This window comes from Cherax quadricarinatus, chromosome 52 (genome assembly GCF_038502225.1).
Source record: "Cherax quadricarinatus isolate ZL_2023a chromosome 52, ASM3850222v1, whole genome shotgun sequence".
Classification (NCBI taxonomy): Eukaryota; Metazoa; Arthropoda; class Malacostraca; order Decapoda; family Parastacidae; genus Cherax; species Cherax quadricarinatus.
Window position 1 is genome coordinate 23955890 of NC_091343.1, and position 17573 is coordinate 23973462.

The following is a 17573-nucleotide window of genomic DNA, read 5'->3' on the forward strand; positions in this document are numbered from 1 at the left end:
CTTGACGTGCTGTTGGAGTGTGAGCAAAGTAACATTTATGAAGGGATTCAGGGAAACCGGCAGGCCGGACTTGAGTCCTGGAGATGGGAAGTACAGTGCCTGCACTCTGAAGGAGGGGTGTTAATGTTGCAGTTTAAAAACTGTAGTGTAAAGCACCCTTCTGGCAAGACAGTGATGGAGTGAATGATGGTGAAAGTTTTTCTTTTTCGGGCCACCCTGCCTTGGTGGGAATCGGCCGGTGTGATAATAAAAATAAAAAAAAAAAAGTGTAAACATTTTATGTAAGTTCTTCCTTGCCTGTATAAATTCATAATAAATATATTTATTTCTTATAATAATTACATTGTCTTTTTATCAGTTAGCTCTGAGAATCTTTAATGCAGTAGTAGAGATTTCAATATTAATATATATTTTTTATTACTAATTAACCTACAGAGCAAGGCACCTGGATGACAGTGGAAACACGAGGTGCTGTAGTTAAAGGAGTTTATGGTCACACAGCATTGTGGGATCCTACAACTGCTCTTGTTTATGTCCACGGTGGTCTGCTCTCTATCGTTTCTGCCAGTCATGTTGTTCCATACCTAATGACATATGACCCTATCAAACAAAAATGGTAAGTTTGGATTTTTTAAATTATTTTGGTTACTTGCCATCAATATAGGGTGACTCAGAAAAGGATGGACCTGTTCACCATCATTCATTGATTATCTGTCTTACTAGAAGTGATCAGACATTACAATTTAAATGACCTGAACTGTAACACCCCCACCTGTCCTTCAGCATTCAGGCACTGTGCTTCTCATCTCCAAAACTAGAAGGCCAAGTAACCAATTTCCCTGAATACCTTCATAAGTGTTACCTTGTTTGTACTTCAGCATGTTTTATTTATACAATCACTTGTCTCCATTCTCCACAATTTAACAAGGTCACACATATGCCTGCTGGATGCTCAAGCCCCTACCACTTTCTGACTGTTAGCAATGTACTACCTGTTCTGTACACCTGAAACATCTGCCACATTGCTTTCCTATCCACCCTCATATGCCTCTTCTATGCCACTTACCCATAGAATTAAAGGGAAACACTAAATGGACAAGAAGTTTGAAGAAATTTGTAAGAAAATTTAAGTGAGTGTGTACATGCATACACATGTACATATACATTCACATACATGTAGAGTTCAGTATATTGAATTTTAACATTAGCTGCAAGATTTATCTGTCGTCTTACATGTTTATGAGACAGACATATCAGCAGTTTTGGCAGAGTTTAAAACATTTAGCAGATTTTTCTTTCACTCCTGTAACAGGCCAATAGTACATTTCTGGTGGTTGCTGCCCACCGGCCTTCCACCTATAGGTTTGAAATTATCACAATACATTTGAAATAAATAATCTAAAATTATGCTTGATCCTGGTTCTGTGCAACCAGCATCTTTCACTGTATTTCATAATTGTCTTAGAATGTTGTACAATAGCTATTTAAATAATTGATTTTTAATCCATTTACCATAGCCTTGCCAAGTGAATGAAAATACTGTCCTTGTGCATCAAGAATTCTCCTTGGTCAGATACTTTAAAGCTTCTAGAGTGAATAGATATGGGGTCTGAGATCATCTCAAATTACCATTGCTAAGCCTGTGGAAGTAAAACATGGGCATTGAATATTACCTGATGCCAATAATGTAGGATCCCACTTTACAGATGAGTTGCATTCCAGTGCTTCATCTTATGAACAATTCATTTGCAACTCTGAATTTTTTTAACACACTGGCTGTTTCCCACCAATGTAAGGCGACCCAGAAAAAGAAGAAACTTTCACCATCACTCATTCCATCACTGTCTTGGCAGAGGAGTGCAGACATTACAGCTCAGATGCCTCTTCAAATTGCAGTATCCCCACCTTTTCAGAGTACAGGCATTGTACTTCCTACCTCTAGGACTCAAGTCCAGCTAACTAGTTTCCCTTAGTCCATTCATAAATGTTAAACTTGCTCACACTCCAAAAGCACATAGTCACATAAACCACTTGCCTCCACTCCTATCTAACACATACACAAGCCTGTTGGATGTCCAGGCTCCTCATGTACAAAACCTTTACTTCCTCTCTCCAACCTTTCTAGGATAACCTACCTGTCCTAGGATGACCCCCTACCTCTCTCTTCCTCCACCATAAATTTATACACCTTCCAAGTCATCCTAATTTTCTCCATCCTCTTGAACTGTCCAAACCTTCTTGTCCCTCTGAATAATACCCTAGGTAGCCCCACACCTAATCTCCAAACTATGAATTCTGCATAATAGTCACTCCACATTGCCCTCAGAAATGACATCATGACATCTGAGACTATTTATGTAATAAATATAAAATGCAACAAGTAATTTTTAAGAGACTATTTTCTAGTGTTAATTGTTGTTGTGAGTATTAAATTAAGCAAACCAAATATTTTTTCATGTACATTTAGTTAATAAAATTGACTCTTTTTAACTTCATCAGTGTGTAGGTTACTAAACAGTAATAAACTAAGTAGTATTATACTATACAGTATAAAAAATAAAATATTTTATTGAAGATGTGATTACTTTTATAGCATAGAAAGTAATATAAAGTTTCACCATTATCTGTAGAATGTTTACTTTTTAGGAAACTACGAAGTCCAGCACCAGTGCCTCGGTTCTTGCATTCTGCCGTCCTAGTTGAAGGACTGATGCTGGTGTTCGGAGGAAACACGCATAATGATACAGCCTTTTCTTATGGTGCCAAATGTTATAGTGCAGATTTTTTGGCATATGACATAGCCTGTAATTCCTGGCACTCCTTAAGCAAACCTCCGAATCTATATTTGGATGTAGCGCGCTATGGCCATTCAGCAGTATTGCATCAGGGGGAAATGTATATAGTTGGTGGTTTCAATGGCAAAATGCTTGGATCCATTCTCCGGTATCACCCTGGAGTGTAAGTTGAAGTTTTTTGGTTTGTTTACATTTACGTTCTTTTGTCATTACTACATTTTGTAAGATTACCACATAATATGTCTTCTGTTTACTGTTAGGAGAAACTTGTTAATTTTGTTTTTTTAACTTGTCAGCTGTCTCCCACTTTTACTATCATTCAACATTTTCACCATTATTCACACACAATCACTGTTTTGCAGAGATGCCCAGATATGACAGTTTAGGTGTCATTCCAAGCAGCCAATATCCTAAACCCCTCATTTAAAGTGCAGGCACTTTCAAAGATCACCTCTAAACCATTAAATTCTTGAAAAAGTGCCACCTAAATTTTTGTTTAACAAAATAAATATAGTTTGTTTAGGCAACCCACTACTTGATGTAATATTTTCCACAACTCTGCTTAACTTAGGCCTAATTAACAATGTAGGTTCGTCAGCTCCTGAGGCAAATGCACATGGTAATCTCTGGCATGCCAGAGATTACCATGTAGTTTTATTTCTTTAAACATTAGGCATTTGTTAAAGAAAGTAAGGGAGTAAAGAATAATTTTACACTTGTTTCTGTAAGTAGTCTGCTTCCCAATTTTTCCTCCTGCCTTCTCCCTGCTACATGACAGGGTGAAACATGGTAATCTTTCTCTTATATTTCTCACTACTATAATTATTATTACTTTGATTCCTATTTATTATGGAATTTTATTACACTATTTGTATTGATAGAATATTATTATTTACTTAACTTTTTATCATGACTCAATATTTTAACAAGATTTTTGTAGCTAGTTATTGCTATTTAGATTTCAGATATGTCATGCTACTTCTTCTTACATTTAGGTCACACTGCACATACATGTACAAGCATTTATATACACACCCCTCTGGGTTTTCTTCTACATTTTTTTTGTTTTCAACAAGTCGGCCGTCTCCCACCGAGGCAGTGTGACCCAAAAAGAAAGAAAATCCCCAACTTTCATCATCATTCAACACTTTCACCTCACTCACACATAATCACTGTTTTTGCAGAGGTGCTCAGAACACAACAGTTTAGAAGCATATACGTATAAAGATACACAACATATCCCTCCAAACTGCTAATACAGGTTGGCCATCACTAATCCGGCAATCAGTTATCTGGGTCCATCAATAATCCGGCACTAATTTCAGCTAGCATAATTTCAAATTTCATCATTATACTGACTCAGAACTTGTGAAGACGGTTGTAAATCCACAGCAGCAAGCCAGTGGAGGAGAAAGCAGTGATGAAAATGAGGAAGATGTAGCAGTCTCTCTATTGATAGGTTAATTAAGTGTATTCTAACCTAACCACTCTGTAATCCGGCAAACTCACTAATCCGGCACACTACAGGTCCCAACGATGCTGGATTAGTGATGGTCGACCTGTATCCCCAAACCCCTCCTTTAGAGTGCAGGCATTGTACTTCCCATTTCCAGGACTCAAGTCCGGCTATATAAAAATAACTTGTTTCCCTGAATCCCTTCACTAAATATTACCCTGCTCACACTCCAACAGATCGTCAAGTCCCAAATGCCATTCGTCTCCATTCACTCCTATCGAACACGCTCATGCACGCCTGCTGGAAGTCCAAGCCCCTCGCCCACAAAACCTCCCTTACCCCTTCCTTCCAACCTTTTCGAGGACGACTCCTACCCCGCCTTCCTTCTCCTACAGATTTAAATGCTCTCCATGTCATTCTAGTTTGATCCATTCTCTCTAAATGACCAAACCACCTCAACAACCCCTCTTCAGCCCTCTGACTAATACTTTTATTAACTCCACACCTTCTCTTAATTTCCACACTCCGAATTTTCTGCATAATATTTACACTACACATTGCCCTTAGACAGGACATCTCCACTGCCTCCAACCGCCTCCTCGCTGCTGCATTCACAACCCAAGCTTCACACCCATATAAGACTGTTGGTACTACTATACTTTCATACATTCCCTTCTTTGCCTCCATAGATAACGTTTTTTGACTCCACATATACCTCAACACACCACTCACCTTTTTTCCTTCATCATTTCTATGATTAACCTCATCCTTCATAAATCCATCCTCCGACATGTCAACTCCCAAGTATCTGAAAACTTTCACTTCTTCCATACTCCTCCCCAATTTGATATCCAATTTTTCTTTATCTAAATCATTTGATACCCTCATCACCTTACTCTTTTCTATGTTCACTTTCAGCTCTTTTCTATATTCACTTTCAACTTTCTGCCTTTACACACACTCCCAAACTCATCCACTAACCTTTGCAATTTTTCTTTAGAATCTCCCATAAACACAGTATCATCAACAAAAAGTAACTGTGTCAATTCCCATTTTGTATTTGATTCCCCATAATTTAATCCCACACCTCTCCCGAACACCCTAGCATTTACTTCTTTTACAACCCCATCTATAAATATATTAAACAACCATGGTGGCATTACACATCCCTGTCTAAGACCTACTTTTACTGGGAAGTAGTCTCCCTCTCTTCTACACACCCTAATCTGAGCATCACTATCCTCATAAAAACTCTTTACAGCATTTAGTAACTTACCACCTATTCTATATACTTGCAACATCTGCCACATTGCTCCCCTATCCACTCTATCATATGCCTTTTCTAAATCCATAAATGCAATAAAAACTTCCCTATGTTTATCTAAATACTGTTCACATATATGCTTCAATGTAAACACTTGATCTACACATCCCCTACCCACTCTGAAACCTCCTTGCTCATCCACAATCCTACATTCTGTCTTACCTCTAATTCTTTCAATAATAACCCTACCGTACACTTTTCCTGGTATACTCAATAAACTTATTCCTCTATAATTTTTCCAATCTCTTTTGTCCCCCTTCCCTTTATATAAAGGGACTATACATGCTCTCTGCCAATCCCTAGGTACCTTCCCCTCTTTCATACATTTATTAAACAAAAGTACCAACCACTCCAACACTATATCATCCCCTGCTTTTAACATTTCTGTCATGATCCCATCAGTTCCAGCTGCTTTAGCCCCTTTCATTCTATGTAATGCCTCACGTACCTCCCCCACACTTACATTCTGGTCTTCTTCACTCCTAAAAGATGGTATTCCTCCCTGGCCAGTGCATGAAATTTCCGCCTCCCTTTCTTCCTCAACATTTAAAAGTTCCTCAAAATATTCTCGCCATCTACCTAATACCTCCCTCCCCCCATCTACTGACTCCCCTACTCTGTTTTTAACTGACAAATCCATATGTTCCCTATGCTTTCTTAACTTTTTTAACTCACTCCAAAATTTTTTCTTATTTTCATTAAAATTTCTTGACAGTGCCTCTCCCACTCTATCATCTGCTCTCCTTTTGCACTCTCTCACCACTCTCTTCACCTTTCTTTTACTCTCCATATACTCTGCTCTTCTTATAACACTTCTGCTTTGTAAAAACCTCTCATAAGCTAACTTTTTCTCTTTTATCACACCCTTTACTTCATCATTCCACCAATCACTCCTCTTTCCTCCTGCTCCCACCCTCCTATAACCACAAACTTCTGCCTCACATTCTAATACTTCTACACGTATTTACTTATTAGTTCTTGTTCTTGTTTATTTCCGCTTATCTCCATGGGAAAGTGGAACGGAATTCTTCCTCTGTAAGCCATGCATGTCGTAAACGGCAACTAAAATGCTGGGAGCAAGGGGCTAGTAACCCCTTCTCCTGAATATATTACTAAATTTAAAAGGAGAAACTTTCGTTTTTCTTTTTGGGCCACCCTGCCTCAGTGGGATACAGCCGGTTTGTTGAAAGAAAAGAACCTCAAGGGAGGTTCCTTGATGCTGGTGAGGGGCTCTTGCCCTTGATCTAGGGAATTGGATCTCTGTTGTTTGTTGGACTATCATATTGAAACTTGGGCAATGTGTGATGGAAATGTGCTTCTTAACATACACCAAAAATGAAAGAAATTGGACCATAAATAACTGAGTTCACTTCTCAGCCATTAGCCTTCCCTTAGCGGTATAGTATTTTCGTATGGTTTTTATGGTTGTATTCTCGTTTTTTATTGTTCATTTGATAGAGTGGAAGATATACTACAGAAATAGATATGATTTTGATTGGTTTCACAATGAAAAGTACCTTGATATTGAGCTCAAAGTAGCAGAAATGTTCGATTCCTTGGCGATGCTCAAGAGTAAACAAATGACGTCACCATCCAATACCTGTCTGATTGGCACTCCCCCTCAACCTTCACATACTGGAAAGCTCTTCAACACACTAGCAAAAGTGGGAGCAGACATCATGAGGTAGCAGTGGCAGACAACATGAAGCAGCAGTGGCAGACAACATGAAGCAGCAGTGGCAGACAACATGAAGCAGCAGTGGCAGACAATATGAAACAGCAGTGGCAGACAACATGAAGCAGCAGTGGCAGACAACATGAAGCAGCAGTGGCAGACATCATGAAGCAGCAGTGACAGACATCATGAGGTAGCAGTGGCAGACAGCATGAAGCAGCAGTGACAGACAACATGAGGTAGCAGTGGCAGGCAGCATGAAGCAGCAGTGGCAGACAGCCTGAAGCAGCAGTGGCAGACAATATGAAGCAGCAGTGGCAGACAACATGAAGCAGCAGTGGCAGACAACATGAAACAGCAGCATTTGACTTGTTTTTGGGTTATCCTAGGTTCTCTGTACATGTAGTCAGGAGCAGGAATGGCTGCTGTGGTGGCCCTATAAACCCCAACAACAACAATGGCCATAGCCACATATATAATGACATGTATTTTATTCATTCTAATGTATATGTCATGTTTCTGTTATTAATATTGTTTATTATGTCATATTGGATGAAATGTGATAGATAAATAAGCCGTAGTGTTGATATTAGGGAAATTATTGAAGTACATATTTTGTCGTGCCTGGAATTCCACTGGAACGGATTAATTCCATTTCAATTAATTTAAATAAGGAAAATTAACTCTGCAAACAAGCAAATCCAGATGCGAGCAAGGTCACGGAATGGATTAAACTCGTAAGTAGAGGTTCCACTGTATTGCTCTTTCTTTTTTTTTTTTATTTTCACACTGGCCGATTCCCACCAAGGCAGGGTGGCCCGAAAAAGAAAAACTTTCACCATCATTCACTCCATCACTGTCTTGCCAGAAGGGTGCTTTACACTACAGTTTTTAAACTGCAACATTAACACCCCTCCTTCAGAGTGCAGGCACTGTACTTCCCATCTCCAGGACTCAAGTCCGGCCTGTCGGTTTCCCTGAACCCCTTCATAAATGTTACTTTGCTCACACTCCAACAGCACGTCAAGTATTAAAAACCATTTGTCTCCATTCACTCCTATCAAACACGCTCACACATGCCTGCTGGAAGTCCAAGCCCCTTGCACACAAAACCTCCTTTACCCCCTCCCTCCAACCTTTCCTAGGTCGACCCCTACCCCGCCTCCCTTCCACTACAGACTGATACACTCTTGAAGTCACTCTGTTTCGCTCCATTCTCTCTACATGTCCGAACCACCTCAAAACCCTTCCTCAGCCCTCTGGACAACAGTTTTGGTAATCCCGCACCTCCTCCTAACTTCCAAACTACGAATTCTCTGCATTATATTCACACCACACATTGCCCTCAGACATGACATCTCCACTGCCTCCAGCCTTCTCCTCGCTGCAACATTCAACACCCATGCTTCACACCCATATAAGAGCGTTGGTAAAACTATACTCTCATACATTCCCCTCTTTGCCTCCAAGGACAAAGTTCTTTGTCTCCACAGATTCCTAAGTGCACCACTCACCCTTTTCCCCTCATCAATTCTATGATTCACTTCATCTTTCATAGACCCATCCGCTGACACGTCCACTCCCAAATATCTGAATACATTCACCTCCTCCATACTCTCTCCCTCCAATCTGATATCCAATCTTTCATCACCTAATCTTTTTGTTATCCTCATAACCTTACTCTTTCCTGTATTCACTTTTCTTATATTGTTCAAATTTGTCTTGTAGACACGTATATTATACTGATATTATTTTTGTTATTTAAGCCAAAAATTTTCTTACTATAGCTGTTTTCCAGCAAGGCAGGATAATTTAAAGCAACACATTCTGTATTATTATAAAAACATAAGACAGAAGGAGCACTGCAGCAGGCCTACTGGCCCATGCTAGGCAGCTGTCTTGTTGGGAGTTAGCAATCCTTTTCAACTCTAGTCTTTCTAAATGACCAAACCCTCGCAACACCCCTCCACTCTCTGACTTATACCTTTCCTGCCCCACACTGTCTCCTTATTTCTTCATTCCTTATTGTCTGCATAATGCTCCACACATTATCAAACATGACATTCAAAGACCATGCCCCACACATGTAAGTGTTGGTATGTCTGTACTCTGCTACATTTTTGTTTTTGCTGCCACTGATAAGTTTCTTGTTACATGCTAAACACTCCACCTACTTTTTTTATTTCTTGCAATAACCCACTGTAAAAATTGGTTAAGAATAAGAACATTCTTCAAGAAATCATCATAGTATAAGCAAGATTTTTTGTATTTTTTTTTCCAGAAATCATGTAACCTTGGTTCCAAGGATGCTTTTTTTTTTTTTTAGTTTTGTGTATAATAGGAGGAAACACAGAAATGTGTAATAAAATAAGTTGAAGTATTAGTTGTTCAATTTAAATGACTTGTCTGCACTTTTTTCACAGTTGTAAGCGGCTTACATCAAGTGATGAGTGCTTACATGCCTACCCTGGCCGTAAGTGTTTTTGGAACAGGTAAGCTGACAAGTTATTGGGGTATATTGACATGATTTACTCAGGGGACAGTGACAGTGGGTGAGACTGGAAGGAGGGAGATGGGACATGAACTGAGCACTCAAGTTGGGTATAGCTGTAAGAAGTTTTTTAAGGTGGATGGTTAACTAAAAGGAATAGTGAAGACACACACTGTACACTTATACAAATACAGTAGACCGTCATTTAACACAAGTTTATTTGGCATGATTCGGGTATAGCACGATTGAAGAATTGCAGCACAATTTTATACAACCTTTCATAAAATTAATTTAACAAGCGGCCACCTTGTTGTGGATCAGCGGGGGAGACCTCCCACCATCCCCTGCCACTCCCCAACACTCCCGCCATTCCTTGCCACCCCCAACACTCCTGCCATCCCCTGCCACCCTGTCACACCATCCCAACATTCATACTTCATACTTGTCTAGTTCCTCTTCTCTGCTACAAGCTGCGTTTGTGAATTGTGTTTTGATCTTTTAATTACCATATCTTGTATCTGCCAAGCAATCATGACACCCAGTAGGCATGCCAGTGTTGCTGAAAGTGGCAAGAAACAGTATAAGCATTTGAATCTTAGAATTAATGAAGAAAACAGAGATATTAAACAAGGGATAGCCTGTGGCCGTAATGAAACTCGCTTTGTGCACATAAATGAGGTAAACATGAGTTTGTGTGATTGACTGAATGACTGACTGACTTACTGAATGACTGACTTACTGAATGAGTGAATGACTTGACTGACTGAATGACTTGACTGACTTACTGAATGACTTGGATTTACTGAATGACTTTCTGACTTGACTGACTGAATGACATGATTGACTTACTGAATGACTTGACTGACTTACTGAATGAGTTAAAGTTAGACTTTTTCACTGAAGTGGACCCTGAAAGGGTGTCTAGAGCAGCTGATGCCTTACCATCAATTGTATAATGTACTGTAGGGTAAAATAGAACAGAAATCCATTACAGAATTTATACACACTCCAGTGCAACCATCGACTTAAATACCAGAACCTTTACCATCCACCTCAGCCCACTAGTGCCACAGCATAACTCTCTACTCTCCACAATCATCCACAAACACCAGCACCCACAATTTAAGGTAAGAAATACTATTTTTTCTGTTGCATTTGTAATCTTATGCAGTAAAGACAACATAATAAATCACAACCATGAATTACAATTACATATTCACTTTTATTTTTGTAAGATATGGAGGCCTAAAAAAAAAAGTTGTATGGCTTTTTTTGGGGCTCCCAGGAACGTAACCCTATTTTTCCCTGAAGTTCTTCAGTTTATCTAACATGGTTTTTTACCTAACATGGCATTTTCAGGAACATAACTATCGTGTTACATGACAGTCTACTGTATATAACAAAACCCATTGGGCACATTAATTGAATAATGGTGCCCATACTCTGTTGCATGCCCTCCTGGGGGTGCTTTATAAAATATCTGTAATATTGGAATTAGATTGCTGTTCTCTTCAGTTTTTCATATAAATTGTAAATAATTAAAAAAAAAAAAATTGGATTCTTTCAGGATTCTGACACGATGTGAACCTACCAATAATAACGACAAAAATGCATATGATGTATGCCCAACAGTAACACAAAAGCTTAATTTTACTGCCCTCTGCAATGAGCAAACTTCTTGTCGATCGTGTGTGTCTAACACGTATGGGTGCGTGTGGTGTAGCAACATTTGCACCCACAACAAGTGTGTGGAATATGCCAAGGTTAGTTTTATTTTGGGGGGTTTATTTTGGTTTTGTCATGTCTGATATCTTACTTAACTTTTGTATTTAATTCTTTGCAGAAATAGGTAGATATGCATATTATTGCATTATAATTTACTTAAGTATTATTGGTGGGATTGAAGACTTCTTCATGCTTATGGTAGACTTAGAGATAATAGTTAGATTTTGCTTAGGTTAATGTATAATGTGAAGAGCATTTACTTTGTATTATTTACTTATAATGAAGCTTTAATTTAGTTTGCAAGTATTTTTCTGACAACATTTTTTCCATTAATATTCTGTAATATTTATAGCATTAGAGATACTTGTAAGCATGGGAAAAGTATTAATATGAATATAACTCCAGTATTGTAAAATTAAAAAGGGTTAAGGTATTAGGGGGTAAAACCACAGTGAAGTAAACAAAAAATTAAGGAAACTTGTTTATCAGAAGAATATTTGAATGATGGTGTACTAAGTTGTCTTCCCGGGGCAATGGATACCAGACCAGGTTGTTCATGCTAGCTTTTTGTTTTAATTTTAAGATTTATTCAAAGTTGTTAATTGTGACAACTGATTATTAGGAGCATATTTTGTTGCAGCAATGATAATGGTAGCTAAAGCAACTTTGAGATCCATAAATGTTAACTGTTACTTTAAGTTTTATTTTAGCCATTGTCTATTTTTAAAGGAGACTAAATTTATCTGAATATGGATGTTGATTAATTTTGGCTGTATTCTTTCTTTCTTTTCCATCTGGATTTAATTTGCTTAAAATATGAAAGTATAGATGTGCTTCTTGTATATGTGAATATCATCCCTGATTTGTTAATGATTCACCTGAAGATCCTGTTATTGTTGATTCCAAGAGTGAATTAGTGTGACTGGGCTGTCTTGGCAATCTTGGAGTGGCAAGATGCATGTGAATATATTGAGCTTTTAAATTAATTTATTAGTTAAAGTGAAAGATAAGTGATGGCTAATAAAATTACATTGTTATCTATTAACAGGGGTTTCCTACAGTTTACAAAATAGAAATATTGCTATTACTTTGTGTTGATAACTAAAAAATTTCAAATGGTTGGGAAGCCCCAGTTAATTGCAAAAGTAATCCATGAGTGTTTTATAAGCTTTGTTCCCAGATGTCAAGAAGTAACTGTGTGTTTTGTTTCTGACAGCCTGAGGGTGTGATGAGTTTGAGTAATGGCCTCATAAATAAAGAGGTTCCCAGGCCTACTAAGGTGGTGGTATGTTGGTGTCGGCTGCTCTCCCTTTTGTACTCTTGGCTCTTCAGTCATGATTGTTCCCTTGTATGCATGATCTGGCTGTCAATCCATTGGGAAACTAATGCCTGTTAAGTCTGTTTACTAAGCTACATTTTTTTATTTTGTTAAAATTTTGATCCAGTACTTATGTGAATACTGCATCCCATGTTTACTGTATCTAAAAATGCTTGTGATGTAGACTAATATATGGAATGATTAATTATAGCTGACTTTTCGTTGAATACACGAGTTGTTATGTTGTAACTTGTCTTATCCTTAGAAAGTTTGTTATATAAAGGTTAGGGATTATGACAATCACAGTTTGATTCAAATTATATATTTAATTTCACTGTGTCATATATATGCATTCTTTCCTGGCTTCATAACCTCTTTTGAATTTTTCGGTTACTGATAGTTTTCGTTCTTTCATGTGTTGAATACCTAAGCCACAGGGTTCTATGCTCTCAGAATTCAGTGTGCTAGATTTAGGTGTGACCTTTTTAATACTATTAGCCAATAATTATTTTCGTCTTTTAGATTGTCTTATTGTACTTACGACATTCATGCCCATTTATTCCATTTTTTTATGTCTTGCCAGTTAAGACTTGGGGTGCTTATAGCATTCAGGTATATGCCTTCGTACCTCAGTGTTTCCATGCATTTGTACGTCTGTGCATTTTCAGTATATGTATGCTTAACATTTGTGCTAAGATTATAATGCAGGGGCACTGTATTTTAAGTTTATTGATCATCCTCTCACTCTATTATTTTTCTTTTATGCACTTCCAACTCATTTTTTTTGTTCCATGTGAAATAATACAGTAGCTCAGGAGGTTATTGTGTAAAGAGATGTTAGGTTTTTGACTGATTCTGTTGGCCTATGGGGCTGAGCTTTATAATTTTGTTGTGTATTTTATTTTGGCATGGGAATTTTCTTTTTGGGGGGAAGGTTGTTTGAGGTTCTCACTTCACATGAGGGGTGTCATCTTTGGAGAAGGTATCCTAGGGGAAACAAGGTACGAAGATATAGATAGGTATCCCATTTCCAAGTGACAATTTGAGTATATCTCGCTAAGTTGGCATGAAGCTTGGCATACTCATATATTGACAGACTTTAAGCCACTATTAAATTTTTTTTAGGAAGTCAGAACTAGGTAGTCACTTTAGGAACTAATTTTGTCTTGCCAAAATTTAGCTTAACAAACGTTGTTTTCTGTCATGTTGTGTGTGTGTGTGTGTGTGTGTGTGTGTGTGTGTGTGTGTGTGTGTGTGTGTGTGTGTGTGTGTGTGTGTGTGTGTGTGTGTGTGTGTACTCACCTATTTGTACTCACCTATTTGTGGTTGCATGGGTCGAGTCACAGCTCCTGGCCCTGCCTCTTCGCTGATTGCTACTAGGTCCTCTCTTACCCTGCCCCATGAGCTCTATCATACCTCGCCTTAAAACTATGTATGGTTCCTGCCTCCACTACATCACTTTCTAGGCTATTCCATGGCCTGACTACTCTATGACTGAAAAAATACTTCCTAACATCCCTTTGATTCATCTGAGTCTTCAACTTCCAATTGTGACCTCTTGTGTCTGTGTCCCATCTCTGGAACATCCCGTCTTTGTCCACCTCGTCTATTCCGTGCAGTATTTTATATGTCGTTATCATGTCTCCCCTGACCCTCCTGTCCTCCAGTGTCGTCAGGCCTATTTCCCTCAACCTTTCTTCATAGGACAATCCCCGTAGCTCTGGGACTAGTCTTGTTGCAAACCTTTGCACTTTCTCTAATTTCTTGACGTGCTTGACTAGGTGTGGATTCCAAACTGGTGCTGCATACTCCAGTATGGGCCTGACATAAATGGTATACAGAGTCTTGAATGAATCCTTACTGAGGTATCGGAACGCTATCCGTAGGTTTGCCAGGCGCCCGTATGCTGCAGCAGTTATCTGATTGATGTGCGCCTCAGGGTATGGGTGTGTGTGCGCGCGCGCGCGTACGTACGTACTCGCCTAATTGTGGTTGCAGGGGGTCGAGACTCAGCTACTGGCCCTGCCTCTTCACTGATTGCTACTAGGTCTCTCTCTCTCTTTTTCTCTCCTCTCTCTCTTTTTCTCTCCTCTCTCTCTTTTTTTCTCTCCTCTCTCTTTTTCTCTCCTCTCTTTTTCTCTCCTCTCTCTCTCTTTTTCTCTCCTCTCTCTTTTTCTCTCCTCTCTCTTTTTCTGTCCTCTCTCTCTCTTTTTCTCTCCTCTCTCTCTCTCTTTTTCTCTCCTCTCTCTCTTTTTCTCTCCTCTCTCTTTTTCTCTCCTCTCTCTCTTTTTCTCTCTCTCTCTCTCTCTCTCTCTCTCTCTCTCTTTTACTCTCTCTCTCTCCCTCTCTCTTTTTCTCTCCTCTCTCTTTTTCTCTCCTCTCTCTTTTTCTCTCCTCTCTCTCTCTTTTTCTCTCCTCTCTCTCTCTTTCTCTCCTCTCTCTTTTTCTCCTCTCTCTTTTTCTCTCCTCTCTCTTTTTCTATCCTCTCTCATTTTCTGTCCTCTCTCTCTTTTTTCTGTCCTCTCTCTCTTTTTTCTATCCTCTCTCTTTTTCTATCCTCTCTCTCTCTCTCTCTCTCTCTCTCTCTCTCTCTCTCTCTCTCTCTCTCTCTCTCTATCTCTCTCTCTCTCTCTCTCTCTCTCTCTCTCTCTCTCTCTCTCTCCTCTCTCTCTCTCTCTCTCTCTCTCTCTCTCTCTCTCTCTCTCTCTCTCTCTCTCTCTCTCTCTCTCTCTCTCTCTCTCCTCTCTCTCTCTCTCTCTCTCTCTCTCTCTCTCTCTCTCTCTCTCTCTCTCTCCTCTCTTCTCTCTCCTCTCTTTCTCCTCTCTCTCTCCTCTCTCTCTCTCTCTCCCTCTCTCTCTCTCTCTCTCTCTCTCTCTCTCTCTCTCTCTCTCTCTCTCTCTCTCTCTCTCTCTCTCTCTCTCTCTCTCTCTCTCTCTCTCTCTCTCTCTCTCTCTCTCTCTCTCTCTCTCTCTCTGTCTCTCTCTCTCTCTCTCTCTCTCTCTCTCTCTCTCTCTCTCTCTCTCTCTCTCTCTCTCTCTCTCTCTCTCTCTCTCTCTCTCTCTCTCTCTCTCTCTCTCTCTCTCTCTCTCTCTCTCTCTCTCTCTCTCTCTCTCTCTCTCTCTCTCTCTCTCTCTCTCTCTCTCTCTCTCTCTCTCTCTCTCTCTCTCTCTCTCTCTCTCTCTCTCTCTCTCTCTCTCTCTCTCTCTCTCTCTCTCTCTCTCTCTCTCTCTCTCTCTCTCTCTCTCTCTCTCTCTCTCTCTCTCTCTCTCTCCTCTCTCTCTCTCTCTCTCTCTCTCTCTCTCTCTCTCTCTCTCTCTCTCTCTCTCTCTCTCTCTCTCTCTCTCTCTCTCTCTCTCTCTCTCTCTCTCTCTCTCTCTCTCTCTCTCTCTCTCTCTCTCTCTCTCTCTCTCTCTCTCTCTCTCTCTCTCTCTCTCTCTCTCTCTCTCTCTCTCTCTCTCTCTCTCTCTCTCTCTCTCTCTCTCTCTCTCTCTCTCTCTCTCTCTCTCTCTCTCTCTCTCTCTCTCTCTCTCCTCTCTCTTCTCTCTCTTCTCTCTCTCTCCTCTCTCTCCTCTCTCTCTCTCTCTCTCTCTCTCTCTCTCTCTCTCTCTCTGTGCGTACGTGTGTGTGTGTGTGTATGTGTGTGTGTGTGTGTACGTTCACCTCACCTAATTGTGGTTGCAGGGGTGAAGACTCAGCTGCAGGTGTTTGTGTCTGTATCTGTCTGTCTGTCTCTAAAGGAAGAAAAGAGGATGAATTGTGATATATTATTTCTTTGTAACTACTGTTACTACTATTTAACAATGTCTTCTGAATGTTTTTGATTTTTTGAACACCAAAGTTGGAATAATACCCATGCAGTGGGGATGGGACTTTTTATGCTAATTATATGGAAACCATGCATCAGTGATCCAAACAAATGGGTATATTAATTTTCAATACACTATTTGTATTTCAAAAAAACTTTGAGTAGTGTTTTGGGGAAACAATAGAATACAGTGGAATGAAAGACAAGCCTACTACAAGGGATTAATTATTTTGTGAATTTGTGATCAAAATTTATGAATTCACTATTTACAAGAATTTTGGGGAATGCATCTTATAGAGATTTCTAAGGATTTCATTACATTAGTAGCTTCATATTTTAATATGCCTTATTTTATTCTAAGAAGTTTTAAGTATTTTAAGTAAATTAGGAACAAATATTATATATTTATATGGTAGGATCTTCCTTGAAAGCTCTTAAAGAACATAGATATCACACTAGAAACAATGTCATTTAGATATTCTTTATGTTTGTTTGAATTTGTAGAAATTTGTAAGCAGAAGTTATAGTAATTTACTTAATGAAACAAAAAATGTAAATTTCATGGCAAATTCTAAACAAAATTATAATATAACAATATGACCTTAAGTAATAAATTTTTTGACCCCTCAAATATCATGTCCTAAATATTATTTTTTACTAATATTATTACTATTACTCACGGTATTACAATTATTATTTTTTTTTATCTTGATGGCTGTCTACAGCCAAGGCAGGGTGACCTTAAGATGAAGAAAAATTCATCATTCATTCATTTGCTGTCTTGTCAGAAGTGTGACATTGTAGATCAGATTACCCTCTTGACTTCCACTTTTCCCACTCCTCCAGAGTGCAGACTTTCCCTTCCCACCTTCAGGACTCAAATCTAGTTAACTGATTTCCCTAAATCCCTTCATAAAGTTACTTTATCTTCGCTCTAACAGCACGTCCATTAAAAATCACGTGTCTCCATTCATTCCTATCTAA

The 17573-nt window shown here is 39.0% G+C and overlaps 1 protein-coding gene across 3 annotated transcripts in view; it reads left to right on the plus strand.

The window, feature by feature from the left end:
• The window catches only part of dsd (attractin-like protein dsd), an 87093-nt gene that overhangs the window by 17498 nt on the left and 52022 nt on the right, over nt 1–17573 (plus strand). For 2 of the 3 annotated variants that reach the window (XM_070096173.1, XM_070096174.1), the window contains exons 8-12: nt 436–616; nt 2647–2958; nt 9674–9742; nt 11309–11504; nt 12683–12751. In XM_070096173.1, the coding sequence (XP_069952274.1) occupies nt 436–616; nt 2647–2958; nt 9674–9742; nt 11309–11504; nt 12683–12751 (827 nt within the window). The remainder of the gene's footprint in view (nt 1–435; nt 617–2646; nt 2959–9673; nt 9743–11308; nt 11505–12682; nt 12752–17573) is intronic. The other variant, XM_070096175.1, reaches the window with a different exon arrangement.